Source organism: Pristiophorus japonicus, chromosome 30 (assembly GCF_044704955.1).
Source record: "Pristiophorus japonicus isolate sPriJap1 chromosome 30, sPriJap1.hap1, whole genome shotgun sequence".
Lineage (NCBI taxonomy): Eukaryota > Metazoa > Chordata > Chondrichthyes > Pristiophoridae > Pristiophorus > Pristiophorus japonicus.
This window is the reverse complement of record NC_092006.1, coordinates 1,893,788-1,914,972: the sequence shown is the minus strand read 5'-3', so window position 1 is coordinate 1,914,972 and position 21,185 is coordinate 1,893,788. Positions and strand designations below refer to the sequence as shown.

The window sequence follows — 21,185 nt, the reverse complement described above, 5'->3', positions numbered from 1 at the left end:
CACTAGAGAGGGTGCAGAGGAGATTTACCAGGATGTTGCACTAGAGAGGGTACAGAGGAGATTTACCAGGATGTTGCACTGGAGAGGGTACAGAGGAGATTTACCAGGATGTTGCACTAGAGAGGGTACAGAGGAGATTTACCAGGATGTTGCACTGGAGAGGGTACAGAGGAGATTTACCAGGATGTTGCACTGGAGAGGGTGCAGAGGAGATTTACCAAGATGTTGCACTGGAGAGGGTACAGAGGAGATTTACCAGGATGTTGCACTAGAGAGGGTACAGAGGAGATTTACCAGGATGTTGCACTGGAGAGGGTGCAGAGGAGATTTACCAAGATGTTGCACTAGAGAGGGTACAGAGGAGATTTACCAGGATGTTGCACTGGAGAGGGTGCAGAGGAGATTTACCAGGATGTTGCACTGGAGAGGGTGCAGAGGAGATTTACCAGGATGTTGCACTGGAGAGGGTACAGAGGAGATTTACCAGGATGTTGCACTGGAGAGGGTACAGAGGAGATTTACCAGGATGTTGCACTAGAGAGGGTACAGAGGAGATTTACCAGGATGTTGCACTGGAGAGGGTACAGAGGAGATTTACCAGGATGTTGCACTGGAGAGGGTGCAGAGGAGATTTACCAGGATGTTGCACTGGAGAGGGTGCAGAGGAGATTTACCAGGATGTTGCACTAGAGAGGGTACAGAGGAGATTTACCAGGATGTTGCACTGGAGAGGGTGCAGAGGAGATTTACCAAGATGTTGCACTAGAGAGGGTACAGAGGAGATTTACCAGGATGTTGCACTGGAGAGGGTGCAGAGGAGATTTACCAGGATGTTGCACTGGAGAGGGTGCAGAGGAGATTTACCAGGATGTTGCACTGGAGAGGGTACAGAGGAGATTTACCAGGATGTTGCACTGGAGAGGGTACAGAGGAGATTTACCAGGATGTTGCACTTGAGAGGGTACAGAGGAGATTTACCAGGATGTTGCACTGGAGAGGGTACAGAGGAGATTTACCAGGATGTTGCACTAGAGAGGGTACAGAGGAGGTTTACCAGGATGTTGCACTAGAGAGGGTACAGAGGAGATTTACCAGGATGTTGCACTGGAGAGGGTGCAGAGGAGATTTACCAGGATGTTGCACTAGAGAGGGTACAGAGGAGATTTACCAGGATGTTGCACTGGAGAGGGTACAGAGGAGATTTACCAGGATGTTGCACTGGAGAGGGTGCAGAGGAAATTTACCAGGATGTTGCACTGGAGAGAGTACAGAGGAGATTTACCAGGATGTTGCACTGGAGAGGGTACAGAGGAGATTTACCAGGATGTTGCACGAGAGAGGGTACAGAGGAGGTTTATCAGGATGTTGCACTAGAGAGGGTACAGAGGAGATTTACCAGGATGTTGCACTAGAGAGGGTACAGAGGAGATTTACCAGGATGTTGCACTGGAGAGGGTGCAGAGGAGATTTACCAGGATGTTGCACTGGAGAGAGTACAGAGGAGATTTACCAAGATGTTACATTAGAGAGGGTACAGAAGAGATTTACCAGGATGTTGCACTGGAGAGGGTACAGAGGAGATTTACCAGGATGTTGCACTAGAGAGGGTACAGAGGAGATTTACCAGGATGTTGCACTAGAGAGGGTACAGAGGAGATTTACCAGGATGTTGCACTAGAGAGGGTACGTAGGAGATTTACAAGGATGTTGCACTGGAGAGGTTGCAGAGGAGATTTACCAGGATGTTGCACTAGAGAGGGTACAGAGGAGATTTACCAGGATGTTGCACTCGAGAGGGTACAGAGGAGATTTACCAGGATGTTGCACTGGAGAGGCTACCGAGGAGATTTACCATGATGTTGCACTGGAGAGGGTACAGAGGAGATTTACCAGGATGTTGCTCTAGAGAGGGTACAGAGGAGATTTACCAGGATGTTGCACTGGAGAGGGTACAGAGGAGATTTACCAGGATGTTGCACTAGAGAGGGTACAGAGGAGGTTTATCAGGATATTGCACTAGAGAGGGTACAGAGGAGATTTACCAGGATGTTGCACTAGAGAGGGTACAGAGGAGATTTACCAGGATGTTGCACTGGAGAGGGTACAGAGGAGATTTACCAGGATGTTGCACTGGAGAGAGCACAGAGGAGATTTACCAAGATGTTACATTAGAGAGGGTACAGAAGAGATTTACCAGGATGTTGCACTGGAGAGGGTACAGAGGAGATTTACCAGGATGTTGCACTAGAGAGGGTACAGAGGAGATTTACCAGGATGTTGCACTCGAGAGGGTACAGAGGAGATTTACCAGGATGTTGCACTAGAGAGGGTACGTAGGAGATTTACAAGGATGTTGCATTAGAGAGGGTACGAAGGAGATTTACCAGGATGTTGCACTGGAGAGAGTACAGAGGAGATTTACCAGGATGTTGCACTGGAGAGGGTACAGAGGAGATTTACCAGGATGTTACACTGGAGAGGGTGCAGAGGAGATTTACCAGGATGTTGCACTGGAGAGGGTACAGAGGAGATTTACCAGGATGTTACACTGGAGAGGGTACAGAGGAGATTTACCAGGATGTTGCACTGGAGATGGTACAGAGGAGATTTACCTGGATGTTGCACTGGAGAGGGTACAGAGGAGATTTACCAGGAAGTTGCACTGGAGAGGGTACAGAGGAGATTTACCAGGATGTTGCACTAGAGAGGGTACAGAGGAGATTTACCAGGATGTTGCACTAGAGAGGGTACAGAGGAGATTTACCAGGATGTTGCCTGGACTGGAGAATTTTAGCGATGAGGAAAGATTGGATAGGCTGGGGGTTGTTTTCTTTGGAACAGAGGAGGCTGAGGGGAGACCTGATTGAGGTGTATAAAATGATGAGGGGCCTGGATAGTGTGGATAGGACGGACCTGTTTCCCTTGGCAGAGGGGTCAACAACCAGGGGTCAAGGACTGAAAGTAATTGGGGGGAGGTTTAGAGGGGATTTGAGGGGAAATTTCTTCACCCAGAGGGCGGTGGGGGTCTGGGGAGGAACTCGCTGCCTGAAAGGGTGGTAGAGGCAGAAACCCTCACCACATTTGGATGTGCAGCTTGAAGTGCCGTAACCTACAGGGCTACGGACCAAGAGCGGGACAGTGAGATTAGGCCGGGTGGCTCCTGGTTGGCCGGCGCGGACATGATGGGCCGAATGGCCTCCTTCCGTGCTGTAAATCTCTCTGATTCGATGGAAACACCCTTCAGATTAACTTTTGGGATACTAAGAGAATCAAGGGATCGGGCGGGAAAGTGGAGTTGATGACAAAGATCAGCCATGATCTCATTGAATGGCGGAGCAGGCTCAAGGGGCTAAATGACCTCCTTCTGTTCCTGTGTAACAGGCTCAAGGAGCTGAATGGGCCTCCTCCTGTTCCTGTGTAACAGGCTCGAGGGGCTGAATGGGCCTCCTCCTGTTCCTGTGTAACAGGCTCGAGGAGCTGAATGGCCTCCTCCTGTTCCTGTGTAACAGGCTCGAGGGGCTGAATGGGCCTCCTCCTGTTCCTGTGTAACAGGCTCGAGGGGCTGAATGGGCCTCCTCCTGTTCCTGTGTAACAGGCTCGAGGAGCTGAATGGCCTCCTCCTGTTCCTGTGTAACAGGCTCGAGGGGCTGAATGGGCCTCCTCCTGTTCCTGTGTAACAGGCTCGAGGGGCTGAATGGGCCTCCTCCTGTTCCTGTGTAACAGGCTCGAGGGGCTGAATGGGCCTCCTCCTGTTCCTGTGTAACAGGCTCGAGGGGCTGAATGGGCCTCCTCCTGTTCCTGTGTAACTGGCTCGAGGGGCTGAATGTGCCTCCTCCTGTTCCTGTGTAACAGGTTCGAGGGGCTGAATGGGCCTCCTCCTGTTCCTGTGTAACAGGCTCGAGGGGCTGAATGGGCCTCCTCCTGTTCCTGTGTAACAGGCTCGAGGGGCTGAATGGGCCTCCTCCTGTTCCTGTGTAACAGACTCGAGGGGCTGAATGGCCTCCTCCTGTTCCTGTGTAACTGGCTCGAGGGGCTGCTGCTTTAAATGTTATCGCGGCAGGGATCTGTGTGAGCGGGAGACGCGGTTCGGTTGGCGACAAGCCGCTGTTTAACTACAAACAGCTGCCGTGTTGACAGCCCGCGAGCCAGCCAGATCAGGTACGGCGGTAAATATTTCAGGGTACTTTAACCGGCTGGTTGCTCAATCTCACCTTGAGCACACACATTGCCGGGCACGACAGCCGCTGAAACCGATATCTGCAGCGAGAGCAGCTCGCTGTCTGAGCGAGGAACAGCTTACACCCCAGCTCACATTTCTCTGTATTTATCTTTAAATTCCCTTTGCGTTCTCTACCTGTGTGGGAGCAAGGACTGTGCAACGATATCTTGTATTTATTATATAACACCTTTACCGGAGTAAAACATCCCGAGGGGCTTCACAGGAGCAATTATTTCACACCGAGCCGCATCATTAGTCATTTGCGCAAGGTGACCAAAAGCTGGGTCACAGGGGGAGGTTTTAAGGAGCGTGTTACAGGAGGAGAGAGAGGCGGAGAGGTTTAGGGAGGGAGTTCCAGAGCTTGGGGCCCAGGCAGCTGAAGGCACGGCCACCGATGGTGGAGCGATGGAAATCGGGGGATGGGCAAAAGGCCAGAATTGGATGAGCGCAGAGATCTTGGGAGGGTTGTAGGGCTGGAGGGGGTTACAGAGATAGGGAGGGGTGTAGGGGCTGGAGGGGTTACAGAGATAGGGAGGGTGTAGGGGCTGGAGGGGGTTACACGGATAGGGAGGGGTGTAGGGGCTGGAAGAGGTTATAGAGATAGGGAGGGGTGTAGGGGCTGGAGGTGTTACAGAGATAGGGAGGGGTGAAGGGGCTGGAGGGGGTTACAGAGATAGGGAGGGATGAAGGGGCTGGAGGAGGTTACAGAGATAGGGAGGGGTGAAGGGGCGGGAGGGTGTTACAGAGATAGGGAGGGGTGAAGGGGCTAGAGGGGTTACAGAGATAGGGAGGGGTGTAGAGGCTGGAGGGGGTTACAGAGATAGGGAGGGGTGTAGAGGCTGGAGGGCTTACAGAGATAGGGACGGGTGTAGGGGCTGGAGGAGGTTACAGAGATAGGGAGGGGTGTAGGGGCTAGAGGGGTTACAGAGATAGGGAGGGGTGTAGAGGCTGGAGGGGGTTACAGAGAGAGGGAGGGTATAGGGCTGGAGGAGGTTACAGAGATAGGGAGGGTGTAGGGGCTGGAGGGGGTTACAGAGATAGGGAGGGGTGTAGGGGCTGGAGGAGGTTACAGAGATAGGGAGGGGTGTAGGGGCTGGAGGGGGTTACAGAGATAGGGAGGGGCGAGGCTGGAGGAGGTTACAGAGATAGGGAGGGGTGTAGGGGGCTGGAGGAGGTTACAGAGATAGGGAGGGGTGAGGCCATGGAGGGATTTGAAAAGAAGGATGAGAATTTTGAAATCGAGGTGTTGCTTAACCGGGAACCAATGTAGGTCAGTGAGCACAGCGGGTGATGGGTGAGTGGGACTGGGTGCGAGTTAGGACACGGGGTCAGTGAGCACAGGGGGTGATGGGTGAGTGGGACTCGGTGCGAGTTAGGACACGGGGTCAGTGAGCACAGTGGGTGATGGGTGAGTGGGACTCGGTGCGAGTTAGGACACGGCGCAGTGAGCACAGGGGGTGATGGGTGAGTGGGACTGGGTGTGAGTTAGGACACGGGGCAGTGAGCACAGCGGGTGATGGGTGAGTGGGACTCGGTGCGAATTAGGACACGGGTCAGTGAGCACAGGGGATGATGGGTGAGTGGGACTGGGTGCGAGTTAAGACACGGGTCAGTGAGCACAGGGGGTGATGGGTGAGTGGGACTGGGTGTGAGTTAGGACACAGGTCAGTGAGCACAGGGGGTGATGGGTGAGTGGGACTGGGTGTGAGTTAGGACACGGGTCAGTGAGCACAGGGGGTAATGGGTGAGTGGGACTGGGTGCGAGTTAGGACACGGGTCAGTGAGCACAGGGGGTGATGGGTGAGTGGGACTGGGTGTGAGTTAGGACACGGGTCAGTGAGCACAGGGGGTAATGGGTGAGTGGGACTGGGTGCGAGTTAGGACACGGGTCAGTGAGCACAGGGGGTGATGGGTGAGTGGGAGGGGTGTGTGTTAGGACACGGGGTCAGCGAGCACAGTGGGTGATGGGTGAGTGGGACTGGGTGTGAGTTAGGACACGGGTCAGCGAGCACAGGGGGTGATGGGTGAGTGGGACTGGGTGTGAGTTAGGACACGGGTCAGTGAGCACAGGGGGTGATGGGTGAGTGGGACTGGGTGAGAGTTAGGACACGGGTCAGCGAGCACAGGGGGTGATGGGTGAGCGGGACTGGGTGTGAGTTAGGACACGGGTCAGCGAGCACAGGGGCTGATGGGTGAGCGGGACTGGGTGTGAGTTAGGACACGGGTCAGTGAGCACAGGGAGCGATGGGTGAGTGGGACTCGGTGCGAGTTAGGACACGGGGTCAGTGAGCACAGGGGGTGATGGGTGAGTGGGGCTGGGTGTGAGTTAGGACACGGGGCAGCGAGCACAGGGGGTGATGGGTGATTGGGACTGGGTGTGAGTTAGGACACGGGGTCAGTGAGCACAGGGGGTGATGGGTGAGCGGGACTCGGTGTGAGTTAGGATACGGGGTCAGTGAGCACAGGGGGTGATGGGTGAGTGGGACTCGGTGCGAGTTAGGACACTGGTCAGCGAGCACAGGGGGTGATGGGTGAGCGGGACTTGGTGTGAGTTAGGATACGGGGTCAGTGAGCACAGGGGGTGATGGGTGAGTGGGACTCGGTGCGAGTTAGGACACGGGGCAGTGAGCACAGGGGGTGATGGGTGAGCGGGACTCAGTGTGAGTTAGGACACGGGGCAGCGAGCACAGGGAGCGATGGGTGAGCGGGACTGGGTGTGAGTTAGGACACGGGGCAGTGAGCACAGGGGGTGATGGTTGAGTGGGACTGAGTGTGAGTTAGGACACGGGTCAGTGAGCACAGGGGGTGATGGGTGAGTGGGAATGGGTGCGAGTTAAGACACGGGGCAGCGAGCCCAGGGGGTGATGGGTGAGCGGGACTGGGTGTGAGTTAGGACACGGGTCAGTGAGCACAGGGGGTGATGGGTGAGTGGGACTGGGTGTGAGTTAGGACACGGGTCAGTGAGCACAGGGGGTGATGGGTGAGTGGGACTGGGTGCGAGTTAGGACACGGGTCAGCGAGCACAGGGGGTGATGGGTGAGCGGGACTGGGTGTGAGTTAGGACACGGGTCAGCAAGCACAGGGGGTGATGGGTGAGTGGGATTCGGTGCGAGTTAGGACACGGGGCAGTGAGCACAGGGGCTGATGGGTGAGCGGGACTCGGTGCGAGTTAGGACACGGGGCAGTGAGCACAGTGGGTGATGGGTGAGTCGGACTGGGTGTGAGTTAGGACACGGGGTCAGTGAGCACAGAGGGTGATGGGTGAGTGGGACTGGGTGTGAGTTAGGACACGGGGCAGTGAGCACAGGGGGTGGTGGGTGAGTGGGACTGGGTGTGAGTTAGGACACGGGGCAGTGAGCACAGGGGGTGATGGGTGAGTGGGACTCGGTGCGAGTTAGGACACGGGGTCAGTGAGCACAGGGAGCGATGGGTGAGCGGGACTCGGCGCGAGTTAGGACACGGGGCAGTGAGCACAGGGGGTGATGGGTGAGTGGGACTGGGTGTGAGTTAGGACACGGCGCAGTGAGCACAGTGGGTGATGGGTGAGTGGGACTGGGTGTGAGTTAGGACACGGGGCAGTGAGCACAGGGGGTGATGGGTGAGTGGGACTGGGTGCGAGTTAGGACACGGGGCAGCGAGCCCAGGGGGTGATGGGTGAGCGGGACTGGGTGTGAGTTAGGACACGGGTCAGTGAGCACAGGGGGTGATCGGTGAGTGGGACTGGGTGTGAGTTAGGACACGGGGTCAGCGAGCACAGGGGGTGATGGGTGAGCGGGACTGGGTGTGAGTTAGGACACGGGTCAGCGAGCACAGGGGGTGATGGGTGAGTGGGATTCGGTGCGAGTTAGGACACGGGGCAGTGAGCACAGGGGCTGATGGGTGAGCGGGACTCGGTGCGAGTTAGGACACGGGGCAGTGAGCACAGTGGGTGATGGGTGAGCGGGACTCAGTGCGAGTTAGGACACGGGGCAGTGAGCACAGTGGGTGATGGGTGAGTGGGACTGGGTGTGAGTTAGGACACGGGGTCAGTGAGCACAGAGGGTGATGGGTGAGTGGGACTGGGTGTGAGTTAGGACACGGGGCAGTGAGCACAGGGGGTGGTGGGTGAGTGGGACTGGGTGTGAGTTAGGACACGGGGCAGTGAGCACAGGGGGTGATGGGTGAGTGGGACTCGGTGCGAGTTAGGACACGGGGTCAGTGAGCACAGGGAGCGATGGGTGAGCGGGACTCGGCGCGAGTTAGGACACGGGGCAGTGAGCACAGGGGGTGATGGGTGAGTGGGACTGGGTGTGAGTTAGGACACGGCGCAGTGAGCACAGTGGGTGATGGGTGAGTGGGACTGGGTGTGAGTTAGGACACGGGGCAGTGAGCACAGGGGGTGATGGGTGAGTGGGACTGGGTGCGAGTTAGGACACGGGGCAGCGAGCCCAGGGGGTGATGGGTGAGCGGGACTGGGTGTGAGTTAGGACACGGGTCAGTGAGCACAGGGGGTGATGGGTGAGTGGGACTGGGTGTGAGTTAGGACACGGGTCAGTGAGCACAGGGGGTGATCGGTGAGTGGGACTGGGTGTGAGTTAGGACACGGGGTCAGCGAGCACAGGGGGTGATGGGTGAGCGGGACTGGGTGTGAGTTAGGACACGGGTCAGCGAGCACAGGGGGTGATGGGTGAGTGGGATTCGGTGCGAGTTAGGACACGGGGCAGTGAGCACAGGGGCTGATGGGTGAGCGGGACTCGGTGCGAGTTAGGACACGGGGCAGTGAGCACAGTGGGTGATGGGTGAGCGGGACTCAGTGCGAGTTAGGACACGGGGCAGTGAGCACAGTGGGTGATGGGTGAGTGGGACTGGGTGTGAGTTAGGACACGGGGTCAGTGAGCACAGAGGGTGATGGGTGATTGGGACTAGGTGTGAGTTAGGACACGGGGCAGTGAGCACAGGGGGTGATGGGTGAGTGGGACTGGGTGTGAGTTAGGACACGGGGCAGTGAGCACAGGGGGTGATGGGTGAGTCGGACTCGGTGCGAGTTAGGACACGGGGTCAGTGAGCACAGGGAGCGATGGGTGAGCGGGACTCGGTGTGAGTTAGGACACGGGGTCAGTGAGCACAGTGGGTGATGGGTGAGTGGGACTGGGTGTGAGTTAGGACACGGGGTCAGTGAGCACAGGGGGTGATGGGTGAGTTGGACTCGGTGCGAGTTAGGACACAGGTCAGCGAGCACAGGGAGCGATGGGTGAGTGGGACTCGGTGCGAGTTAGGACACGGGGCAGTGAGCACAGTGGGTGATGGGTGAGGGGGACTGGGTGTGAGTTAGGACACGGGGCAGTGAGCACAGGGGGTGATGGGTGAGTGGGACTGGGTGTGAGTTAGGACACGGGTCAGTGAGCACAGGGGGTGATGGGTGAGTGGGACTGGGTGCGAGTTAGGACACGGGTCAGCGAGCACAGGGGGTGGTGGGTGAGCGGGACTGGGTGTGAGTTAGGACACGGGTCAGCGAGCACAGGGGGTGATGGGTGAGTGGGACTCGGTGTGAGTTAGGACACGGGGACAGTGAGCACAGAGGGTGATGGGTGAGCGGGACTGGGTGTGAGTTAGGACACGGGTCAGTGAGCACAGGGGGTGATGGGTGAGCGGGACTGGGTGCGAATTAGGACACGGGTCAGCGAGCACAGAGGGTGATGGGTGAGCGGGACTGGGTGTGAGTTAGGACACGGGTCAGTGAGCACAGGGGGTGATGGGTGAGTGGGACTGGGTGCGAGTTAGGACACGGGTCAGCGAGCACAGGGGGTGGTGGGTGAGCGGGACTGGGTGTGAGTTAGGACACGGGTCAGCGAGCACAGGGGGTGATGGGTGAGTGGGACTCGGTGTGAGTTGGGACACGGGGACAGTGAGCACAGAGGGTGATGGGTGAGTGGGACTGGGTGTGAGTTAGGACACGGGTCAGTGAGCACAGGGGGTAATGGGTGAGTGGGACTGGGTGTGAGTTGGGACATGGGGCAGCCGAGTTTTGGATCACCTCCAGTTTACACGGTCTGTACAGCACGGACACAGGCCATTCGGCCCATCGCTCCGTGCCGGGGTTTATGCTCCACACCAGCCCCCTCCCAACCCCCTCCATCTCACCCCATCACCATAACCCTCTATTCCCCTCTCCCTCATGTGTTTATCCAGCCTCCCCTTAAATGCCTCGATACTATTCGCCTCGACCTCTCCCTGTGGCAGCGAGTTCCACATTCTCACCGCTCTCTGGGTAAAGAAGTTTCTCCTGAATTCCCCGTTGGGTTTATCAGTGACTGTCTGATATTGATGGCCCCTGGTTCTGGTCTCTCCCACAAGGGGGAACACTCTCTACGTCTCCCCTGTCGACACCCTTTCTTAATTTCAAAGACCTCTATCGGGTCACCCCACCACCCCCCCACCCCCCTCAGAGAAAGGAGTCCCAGCCTGTGCAGCCTTTCCTGGTGGTTTATAACCCTCTCAGTTCTGGTCTCATCCTTGTAAGGGTTAGACATAAACCCTTTCGCTCGAGGCACTGGGGTTCAAATGCAGAAGAGACAAGAGGCGATTACAGCCCTCGTTCTGCATGTTGCAAACACGCCACATGCACAGAGTTTATAGCAGGAACAGGGTGTGGGAAACAGGAGGGAGAGGCACAGCATCATACCCACATGTCGGAATTCTTCATCCTGTATCTAACCCCCTGTACCTGCCCTGGGAGTGTTTGATGGGACAGTGTAGAGGGAGCTTTACTCTGTATCTAACCCCCTGTACCTGCCCTGGGAGTGTTTGATGGGACAGTGTAGAGGGAGCTTTACTCTGTATCTAACCCCGTGCTGTACCTGCCCTGGGAGTGTTTGATGGGACAGTGTAGAGGGAGCTTTACTCTGTATCTAACCACTTGCTGTACCTGCCCTGGGAGTGTTTGATGGGACAGTATAGAGGGAGCTTTACTCTGTATCTAACCCCCTGTACCTGCCCTGGGAGTGTTTGATGGGACAGTGTAGAGGGAGCTTTACTCTGTATCTAACCACTTGCTGTACCTGCCCTGGGAGTGTTTGATGGGACAGTGTAGAGGGAGCTTTACTCTGTATCTAACCCCCTGTACCTGCCCTGGGAGTGTTTGATGGGACAGTGTAGAGGGAGCTTTACTCTGTATCTAACCCCGTGCTGTACCTGCCCTGGGAGTGTTTGATGGGACAGTGTAGAGGGAGCTTTACTGTGTATCTAACCCCGTGCTGTACCTGCCCTGGGAGTGTTTGATGGGACAGTGTAGAGGGAGCTTTACTCTGTATCTAACCCCGTGCTGTACCTGCCCTGGGAGTGTTTGATGGGACAGTGTAGAGGGAGCTTTACTGTGTATCTAACCCCGTGCTGTACCTGCCCTGGGAGTGTTTGATGGGACAGTGTAGAGGGAGCTTTACTCTGTATCTAACCCCCTGTACCTGCCCTGGGAGTGTGTAATGGGACAGTGTAGAGGGAGCTTTACTCTGTATCTAACCCGTGCTGTACCTGCCCTGGGAGTGTTTGATGGGACAGTGTAGAGGGAGCTTTACTCTGTATCTAACCCCGTGCTGTACCTGCCCTGGGAGTGTTTGATGGGACAGTGTCGAGGGAGCTTTACTCTGTATCTAACCCCATGCTGTACCTGCCCTGGGAGTGTATGATGGGACAGTGTAGAGGGAGCTTTACTCTGTATCTAACCCCCTGTACCTGCCCTGGGAGTGTTTGATGGGACAGTGTAGAGGGAGCTTTACTCTGTATCTAACCCCATGCTGTACCTGCCCTGGGAGTGTGTGATGGGACAGTGTAGAGGGAGCTTTACTCTGTATCTAACCCCCTGTACCTGCCCTGGGAGTGTTTGATGGGACAGTGTAGAGGGAGCTTTACTCTGTATCTAACCCCCTGTACCTGCCCTGGGAGTGTTTGATGGGACAGTGTAGAGGGAGCTTTACTCTGTATCTAACCCCCTGTACCTGCCCTGGGAGTGTTTGATGGGACAGTGTAGAGGGAGCTTTACTTTGTATCTAACCCCGTGCTGTACCTGCCCTGGGAGTGTTTGATGGGACAGTGTAGAGGGAGCTTTACTCTGTATCTAACCCCATGCTGTACCTGCCCTGGGAGTGTTTGATGGGACAGTGTAGAGGGAGCTTTACTCTGTATCTAACCCCCTGTACCTGCCCTGGGAGTGTTTGATGGGACAGTGTAGAGGGAGCTTTACTCTGTATCTAACCCCATGCTGTACCTGCCCTGGGAGTGTTTGATGGGACAGTGTAGAGAGAGCTTTACTCTGTATCTAACCCCATGCTGTACCTGCCCTGGGAGTGTTTGATGGGACAGTGTAGAGGGAGCTTTACTCTGTATCTAACCCCATGCTGTACCTGCCCTGGGAGTGTTTGATGGGACAGTGTAGAGGGAGCTTTACTCTGTATCTAACCCCCTGTACCTGCCCTGGGAGTGTTTGATGAGACAGTGTAGAGGGAGCTTTACTCTGTATCTAACCCCCTGTACCTGCCCTGGGAGTGTTTGATGGGACAGTGTAGAGGGAGCTTTACTCTGTATCTAACCCCGTGCTGTACCTGCCCTGGGAGTGTTTGATGGGACAGTGTAGAGGGAGCTTTACTCTGTATCTAACCCTGTATTGTACCTGTCCTGGGAGTGTTTGATGGGACATTGTGGGAAGGATGTGAAGGCCCTTGGAGAGAGGGTGAAGGGGGGATTGACGGGAACGGTTCCAGGGATGAGGGACTTCAGTGTACGTAGAGAGACTGGAGAAGCTGAGGTTGTTCTTGGAGCAGAAATGGTTGAGGTGAGATTTGATCGAGGTGTTCAAAATCACGAGGGCTCTGGACAGAGTAGAGAGAGAGAAACTGTTCCCATTGGTGGAAGGGTGGAGAACCAGAGGACACGGATTTAAGGCGATTGGCAGAAGGCGACACGAGGGAAACACGTTTTTCCGCAGCGAGTTGTTAGGATCTGGAATGCGCTGCCTGAGAGGGTTTTGGAGGCAGACTCAATCGTGGCTTTCAAAAGGGAGTTGGATAAGCCTGAAGGAGAGAGATGTGCAGGGCTCCGGGGAAAGGGTGGGGGAGTGGGACTGGCTGAGGTGGCTTTTGCAGACGGGCCCAATGGGATCCTGCTGTGCTGTAACCGTGCTGTGATTCTCAAGCCTTCCCACAAGCCCGGTGTCAGTGGGACATCTCGTGCGTTAAACTCCTTCCCTGCCGACAGGTGGCATGTTGTAACCCCAAGACAATTTAAAACCTTCATGGGGTCACTCACAATAAAGCGGTTTGCGAGCCGCTAATACCAGGCAGCACCCCTCCAGCAGAATTATCCTTCATCCAACTCTGCGAGGGTTTTATTGACACTCGAGAGGACAACGAGGAATTTATATAGCGCCTGTCACACCCTCAGGATGTCCCAAACCGCCTCACAACCAATGAAGTACTTTTGGCGTGTGCTCGCTGTTGTAATGTGGGAAACGCGGCAGCTCAATTAACGCACAGCAAGCTCCCACACACAGCGATGTGATAATGACCCGGATCGTCTGTTTTAGTGATGTTGGTTGAGGGATAAATATTGGCCCCAGGACACCGGGGAGAACTCCCCCTGCTCTTCTTCCAATAGTGGCCCCGGGATCTTTTACATCCACCCGAGAGGGCAGACGGGGCCTCGGTTTAACGCCTCATCCGACAGACAGCCCCTCTGACAGTGCGGCACTCCCTCAACACTGCCCCTCCAACAGTGCGGCGCTCCCTCAGTACTGCCCCTCCGACAGTGCGGCTCTCCCTCAGTACTGCCCCTCCGACAGTGCGGCGCTCCCTCAGTACTGCCCCTCTGACAGTGTGGTGCTCCCTCAGTACCGCCCCTCCGACAGTGCGGCGCTCCCTCAGTACCGCCCCTCCGACAGTGCGGCTCTCCCTCAGTACCGCCCCTCCGACAGTGCGGCGCTCCCTCAGTACCGCCCCTCCGACAGTGCGGCACTCCCTCAGTACCGCCCCTCCGACAGTGCGGCGCTCCTTCAGTACTGCCCCTCCGACAGTGCGGCTCTCCCTCAGTACTGCCCCTCCGACAGTGCGGCGCTCCTTCAGTACTGCCCCTCCGACAGTGCGGCTCTCCCTCAGTACTGCCCCTCCGACAGTGCGGCGCTCCTTCAGTACCGCCCCTCCGACAGTGCGGCACTCCCTCAGTACCGCCCCTCCGACAGTGCGGCGCTCCTTCAGTACTGCCCCTCCGACAGTGCGGCGCTCCTTCAGTACCGCCCCGGGAGATTCGGCTGGGATTATGGGCTCAAGTGTCTGGAGTGGGGCTCGAGGGATATGGGGAGAAGGTAGATGGGGAGGGGATAGGGGGAGGTGGGGAGGTGGGATTGAGGGATGGGGGAGTTGGGGAGATGGGATTGAGGGCTATGGGGAGAAGGTGGGAACATTCCTTAGGCTCCTAACTGAGGGAAATCGGAGCAGGAAGAGATTTCGATCGATAAAAGCGCTGTGTTTACACTAAATTCATTGCACAGACTCTATGTACAATACAGGGTAAGTGTTTACTTAGAGTAACATAGCAACACCATTACTGCAGGCCAACTCGACAAAACCCTGGACCCAACTGGGGCTCCTCATCCCACATCTGGGGACGTCCCTCTCACCTCTCTCTCTCACACACTCCTGTATCTGGGGAGGTCCCTCTAACCCCTCTCTCTCACACTCCTGTATCTGGGGAGGTCCCTCTAACCTCTCTCTCTCACACTCCTGTATCTGGGGAGGTCCCTCTAACCCCTCTCACACTCCTGTATCTGGGGAGGTCCCTCTAACCTCTCTCTCACACTCCTGTATCTGGGGAGGTCCCTCTAACCCCTCTCACACTCCTGTATCTGGGGAGGTCCCTCTAACCTCTCTCTCACACTCCTGTATCTGGGGAGGTCCCTCTAACCTCTCTCTCACACTCCTGTATCTGGGGAAGATCCTCTAACCCCTCTCACACACTCCTGTATCTGGGGAGCTGCCTCTAACTCCTCTCTCACACACCCCTGTATCTGGGGAGGTCCTTCTAACCCCTCTCTCACACTCCTGTATCTGGGGAGGTCCCTCTAACCCCTCTCTCACACTCCTGTATCTGGGGAGGTCCCTCTAACCTCTCTCTCACACACTCCTGTATCTGGGGAGGTCCCTCTAACCCGTCGCTCACACTCCCGTATCTGGGGAGGTCCCTCTAACCCCTCTCTCACACACTCCTGTATCTGGGGAGGTCCCTCTAACCGCTCTCTCTAACACTCCTGTATCTGGGGAGGGCCCTCTAACCCCTCTCTCACACACTCCTGTATCTGGGGAGGTCCCTCTAACCCCTCTCTCACACACTCCTGTATCTGGGGAGGTCCCTCTAATGCCTCTCACACACACTCCTGTATCTGGGGAGGTCCCTCTAACCCCTCTCTCACACACTCCTGTATCTGGGGAGGTCCCTCTAACCCCTCTCTCTCACACTCCTGTATCTGGGGAGGTCCCTCTAACCCCTCTCTCTCACACTCCTGTATCTGGGGAGGGCCCTCTAACCCCTCTCTCACACACTCCTGTATCTGGGGAGGTCCCTCTAACCCCCCTCTCTCACACTCCTGTATCTGGGGAGGTCCCTCTAACCCCTCTCTCACACTCCTGTATCTGGGGAGGTCCCTCTAACCCCTCTCTCTCACATTCCTGTATCTGTGGAGGTCCCTCTAACCCCTCTCACACACTCCTGTATCTGGGAGGTCCCTCTAACCTCTCTCATACTCCTGTATCTGGGGAGGTCCCTCTAACCCCTCTCTCACACACTCCTGTATCTGTGGAGGTCCCTCTAACCCCTCTCACACACTCCTGTATCTGGGGAGGTCCCTCTAACCTCCCTCATACTCCTGTATCTGGGGAGGTCCCTCTAACCCCTCTCTCACACACTCCTGTATCTGGGGAGGTCCCTCTAACCCTCTCTCACACTCCTGTATCTGGGGAGGTCCCTCTAACCCCTCTCTCACTCACTCCTGTGTCTGGGGAGGTCCCTCTAACCCCTCTCTCACACACTCCTGTATCTGGGGAGGTCCCTCTAACCCCTCTCTCACACACTCCTGTATCTGGGGAGGTCCCTCTAACCCCTCTCTCACACACTCCTGTATCTGGGGAGGTCCCTCTAACCCCTCTCTCACACACTCCTGTATCTGGGGAGGTCCCTCTAACCCCTCTCTCTAACACACTCCTGTATCTGGGGAGGTCCCTCTAACCCCTCTCTCACACACTCCTGTATCTGGGGAGGTCCCTCTAACCCCTCTCTCACACACTCCTGTATCTGGGGAGGTCTCTCTAACCCCTCTCTCTCACACTCCTGCATCTGGGGAGGTTCCTCTAACCCCTCTCACACACTCCTGTATCTGGGGAGGTCCCTCTAACCCCTCTCTCTCACACTCCTGCATCTGGGGAGGTTCCTCTAACCCCTCTCACACACTCCTGTATCTGGGGAGGTCCCTCTAACCCCTCTCTCACACTCCCTGTATCTGGGGAGGTCCCTCTAACCCCTCTCTCACACACTCCTGTATCTGGGGAGGTCCCTCTAACCCCTCTCTCTAACACACTCCTGTATCTGGGGAGGTCCCTCTAACCCCTCTCTCACACACTCCTTTTTCTGGGGAGGTCCCTCTAACCCCTCTCTCACACTCCTGTATCTGGGGAGGTCCCTCTAACCCCTCTCTCACACACTCCTGTATCTGGGGAGGTCTCTCTAACCCCTCTCTCTCACACTCCTGCATCTGGGGGGGTTCCTCTAACCCCACTCACACACTCCTGTATCTGGGGAGGACCCTCTAACCCCTCTCTCACACACTCCTGTATCTGGAGAGGTCCCTCTAACCCCTCTCACACACACTCCTGTATCTGGGGAGGTCCCTCTAACCCCTCTCTCTCACACTCCTGCATCTGGGGAGGTCCCTCTAACCCCTCTCTCTCACACTCCTGTATCTGGGGAGGTCCCTCTAACCCCTTCTCTCTCACACTCCTGTATCTGGGGAGGTCCCTCTAACCCCTCTCTCACACACTCCTGTATCTGGGGAGGTTCCTCTAACCCCTCTCACACACTCCTGTATCTGGGGAGGACCCTCTAACCCCTCTCTCACACACTCCTGTATCTGGAGAGGTCCCTCTAACCCCTCTCACACACACTCCTGTATCTGGGGAGGTCCCTCTAACCCCTCTCTCTCACACTCCTGCATCTGGGGAGGTTCCTCCAACCCCTCTCTCACACTCCTGTATCTGGGGAGGTCCCTCTAACCCCTCTCTCACACACTCCTGTATCTCGGGAGGTCCCTCTAACCCCTCTCTCACACTCCCTGTATCTGGGGAGGTCCCTCTAACCCCTCTCTCACACACTCCTGTATCTGGGGAGGTCCCTCTAACCCCTCTCTCACACACTCCTGTATCTGGGGAGGTCCCTCTAACCCCTCTCTAACACACTCCTGTATCTGGGGAGGTCCCTCTAACCCCTCTCTCACACACTCCTGTATCTGGGGATGTCCCTCTAACCCCTCTCTAACACACTCCTGTGTCTGGGGAGGTCCCTCTAACCCCCTCTCTCACACTCGTGTATCTGGGGAGGTCCCTCTAACCCCTCTCTCTCACACACTCCTGTATCTGGGGAGGTCCCTCTAACCCCTCTCTCTCACACACTCCTGTATCTGGGGAGGTCCCTCTAACCCCTCTCTCTCTCACACTCCTGTATCTGGGGAGATCCCTCTAACCCCTCTCTCTCACACTCCTGTATCTGGGGAGGTCCCTCTAACCCCCCTCTCTCACACTCCTGTATCTGGGGAGGTCCCTCTAACCCCCCTCTCTCACACTCCTGTATCTGGGGAGGTCCCTCTAACCCCCCTCTCTCACACTCCTGTATCTGGGGAGGTCCCTCTAACCCCTCTCTCACACACTCCTGTATCTGGGGATGTCCCTCTAACCCCCTCTCTCACACTCGTGTATCTGGGGAGGTCCCTCTAACCCCTCTCTCTCACATTCCTGTATCTGTGGAGGTCCCTCTAACCCCTCTCACACACTCCTGTATCTGGGAGGTCCCTCTAACCTCTCTCATACTCCTGTATCTGGGGAGGTCCCTCTAACCCCTCTCTCACACATTCCTGTATCTGTGGAGGTCCCTCTAACCCCTCTCACACACTCCTGTATCTGGGGAGGTCCCTCTAACCCCTCTCTCTCTCACACTCCTGTATCTGGGGAGATCCCTCTAACCCCTCTCTCTCACACTCCTGTATCTGGGGAGGTCCCTCTAACCCCCCTCTCTCACACTCCTGTATCTGGGGAGGTCCCTCTAACCCCTCTCTAACACACTCCTGTATCTGGGGAGGTCCCTCTAACCCCCCTCTCTCACACTCCTGTATCTGGGGAGGTCCCTCTAACCCCCCTCTCTCACACTCCTGTATCTGGGGAGGTCCCTCTAACCCCCTCTCTCACACTCCTGTATCTGGGGAGGTCCCTCTAACCCCTCTCTCTCACATTCCTGTATCTGTGGAGGTCCCTCTAACCCCTCTCACACACTCCTGTATCTGGGAGGTCCCTCTAACCTCTCTCATACTCCTGTATCTGGGGAGGTCCCTCTAACCCCTCTCTCACACATTCCTGTATCTGTGGAGGTCCCTCTAACCCCTCTCACACACTCCTGTATCTGGGGAGGTCCCTCTAACCCCTCTCCCTCATACTCCTGTATCTGGGGAGGTCCCTCTAACCCCTCTCTCACACTCCTGTATCTGGGGAGGTCCCTCTAACCCCTCTCTCTCACACACTCCTGTATCTGGGGAGGTCCCTCTAACCCCTCTCTAACACACTCCTGTATCTGGGGAGGTCCCTCTAACCCCTCTCTCACACACTCCTGTATCTGGGAAGGTCCCTCTAACCCCTCTCTCTCTCACACTCCTGTATCTGGGGAGGTCCCTCTAACCCCTCTCTCTCACACACTCCTGTATCTGGGGATGTCCCTCAGCACTGGCACTGGGAGAGTTGCCCTGGACTTTGACCTCCAGCCTCTGGATCGAGGCTTGAACCCACGACCTTGTGACTCAGAGGCGGGGGGTGGGGGGGATGCGAGAATGTTACACGGCTGCACTATTGGAGGGGTTTGCCGAGCGAAGGGAGCAGGCTAGGACCCTCCAGCGCCCCCCCACCCCCCCCCCCCCCCCCCTCTGGCCAGCCGCCTACCTTTCTGGCAGTGGGTTGAGGTCCAACAGCGATAGTCACGTTGGCCGTTGAAGCTGGTCTGGGGGCAGGGGTTACCATTGCCCACTGTCCCGGGGCAAACATCGGCACATTCCTCCACCTGCTTGTTGCCGAAGATGTAGACGTTCTCGCCGGAGTTGAGGAGCAGTGACCAGTCAATGGTGGAGAGGTGGCATAGCTCCTGGTTCTTCTCGATCCGCACATCTCCCCGCACCACATTGGTGAGCCCGGCTAGCCCGATCTCCCGCAGGTGGGGCATCTCGAAGATGACCACGGCATAGTTGAAGAAGAGGCTGATGCCCTTGATGACGGCCAGGTTGGGGAAGAGGTCCTTGAGGCTCTCGACGCCGTAAACCCGGAAGATGAGCAGGTAGTCGGTGATCATGGTCAGCTTGGGGAAGCTCAGGCCCCGGAAGTCCTCGGCCTTCATGTTGAAGAGCAGCAGGATCTGCAGGTCGCCCTCAATCACACTGCAGTTCTGCAGTTTCTCCAGCTGTGACATGTCATGGCGGATATCGAGGCTCCCACAGACTGAGCGGGGCGACAAAGTGCACAGGGGGCCGTTAAAACTACAATTTATATCGCACCTCCGACGGAGCAAAGCCTCCCCAGGGTGCTCCACAGCAGTGTCACAAGACAAAACACACACACATACCTCAGCACTGCCCCTCCGACAGTGCGGCGCTCCCTCAGTACCGCCCCTCCGACAGTGCGGCGCTCCCTCAGTACCGCCCCTCCGACAGTGCGGCGCTCCCTCAGTACTGCCCCTCCGACAGTGCGGCGCTCCCTCAGTACTGCCCCTCCGACAGTGCGGCGCTCCCTCAGTACCGCCCCTCCGACAGTGCGGCGCTCCCTCAGTACCGCCCCTCCGACAGTGCGGCGCTCCCTCAGTACTGCCCCTCCGACAGTGCGGCGCTCCCTCAGTACCGCCCCTCCGACAGTGCGGCGCTCCCTCAGTACCGCCCCTCCGACAGTGCGGCGCTCCCTCAGTACTGCCCCTCCGACAGTGCGGCGCTCCCTCAATACCGCCCCTCCAACAGTGCAGCACTCCCTCAGTACTGCCCCTCCGACAGTGCGGCACTCCCTCAGTACTGCCCCTCCGACAGTGCGGAGCTCCCTCAGTACTGCCCCTCCGACAGTGCGGCGCTCCCTCAGTACTGCCCCTCCGACAGTGCGGTGCTCCCTCAGTACTGCCCCTCCGACAGTGCGGCACTCCCTCAGCACTGCCCCTCCGACAGTGCGGCGCTCCCTCAGTACTGCCCTCCGACAGTGCGGCACTCCCTCAGTACCGCCACTCCGACAGTGCGGCACTCCCTCAGTACCGCCCCTCCGACAGTGCGGTGCTCCCTCAATACCGCCCCTCCGACAGTGCGGCGCTCCCTCAGTACTGCCCCTCCGACAGTGCGGGGCTCCCTCAGTACTGCCCCTCCGACAGTGCAGCACTCCCTCAGTACTGCCCCTCCGACAGTGCAGCACTCCCTCAGTACTGCCCCTCCGACAGTGCAGCGCTCCCTCAGTACTGCCCCTCCGACAGTGCGGCACTCCCTCAGTACTGCCCCTCCGACAGTGCGGCACTCCCTCAGTACTGCCCCTCCGACAGTGCGGAGCTCCCTCAGTACTGCCCCTCCGACAGTGCGGCGCTCCCTCAGTACTGCCCCTCCGACAGTGCGGTGCTCCCTCAGTACTGCCCCTCCGACAGTGCGGCACTCCCTCGGTACCGCCCCTCCGACAGTGCGGTG

The 21,185-nt window shown here is 57.1% G+C and overlaps 1 protein-coding gene across 1 annotated transcript in view; it reads right to left on the bottom strand.

Moving 5' to 3' along the window:
- Positions 1-19,972, bottom strand: part of LOC139240143 (insulin receptor-related protein-like) — a 65,264-nt gene extending 45,292 nt beyond the window's left edge. The window contains 1 exon segment of the mRNA XM_070868519.1: positions 19,429-19,972. Within this exon segment, the coding sequence (XP_070724620.1) occupies positions 19,429-19,948 (520 nt within the window). The 5' untranslated portion in view covers positions 19,949-19,972.
- Positions 19,973-21,185: the final 1,213 nt, after the last annotated feature.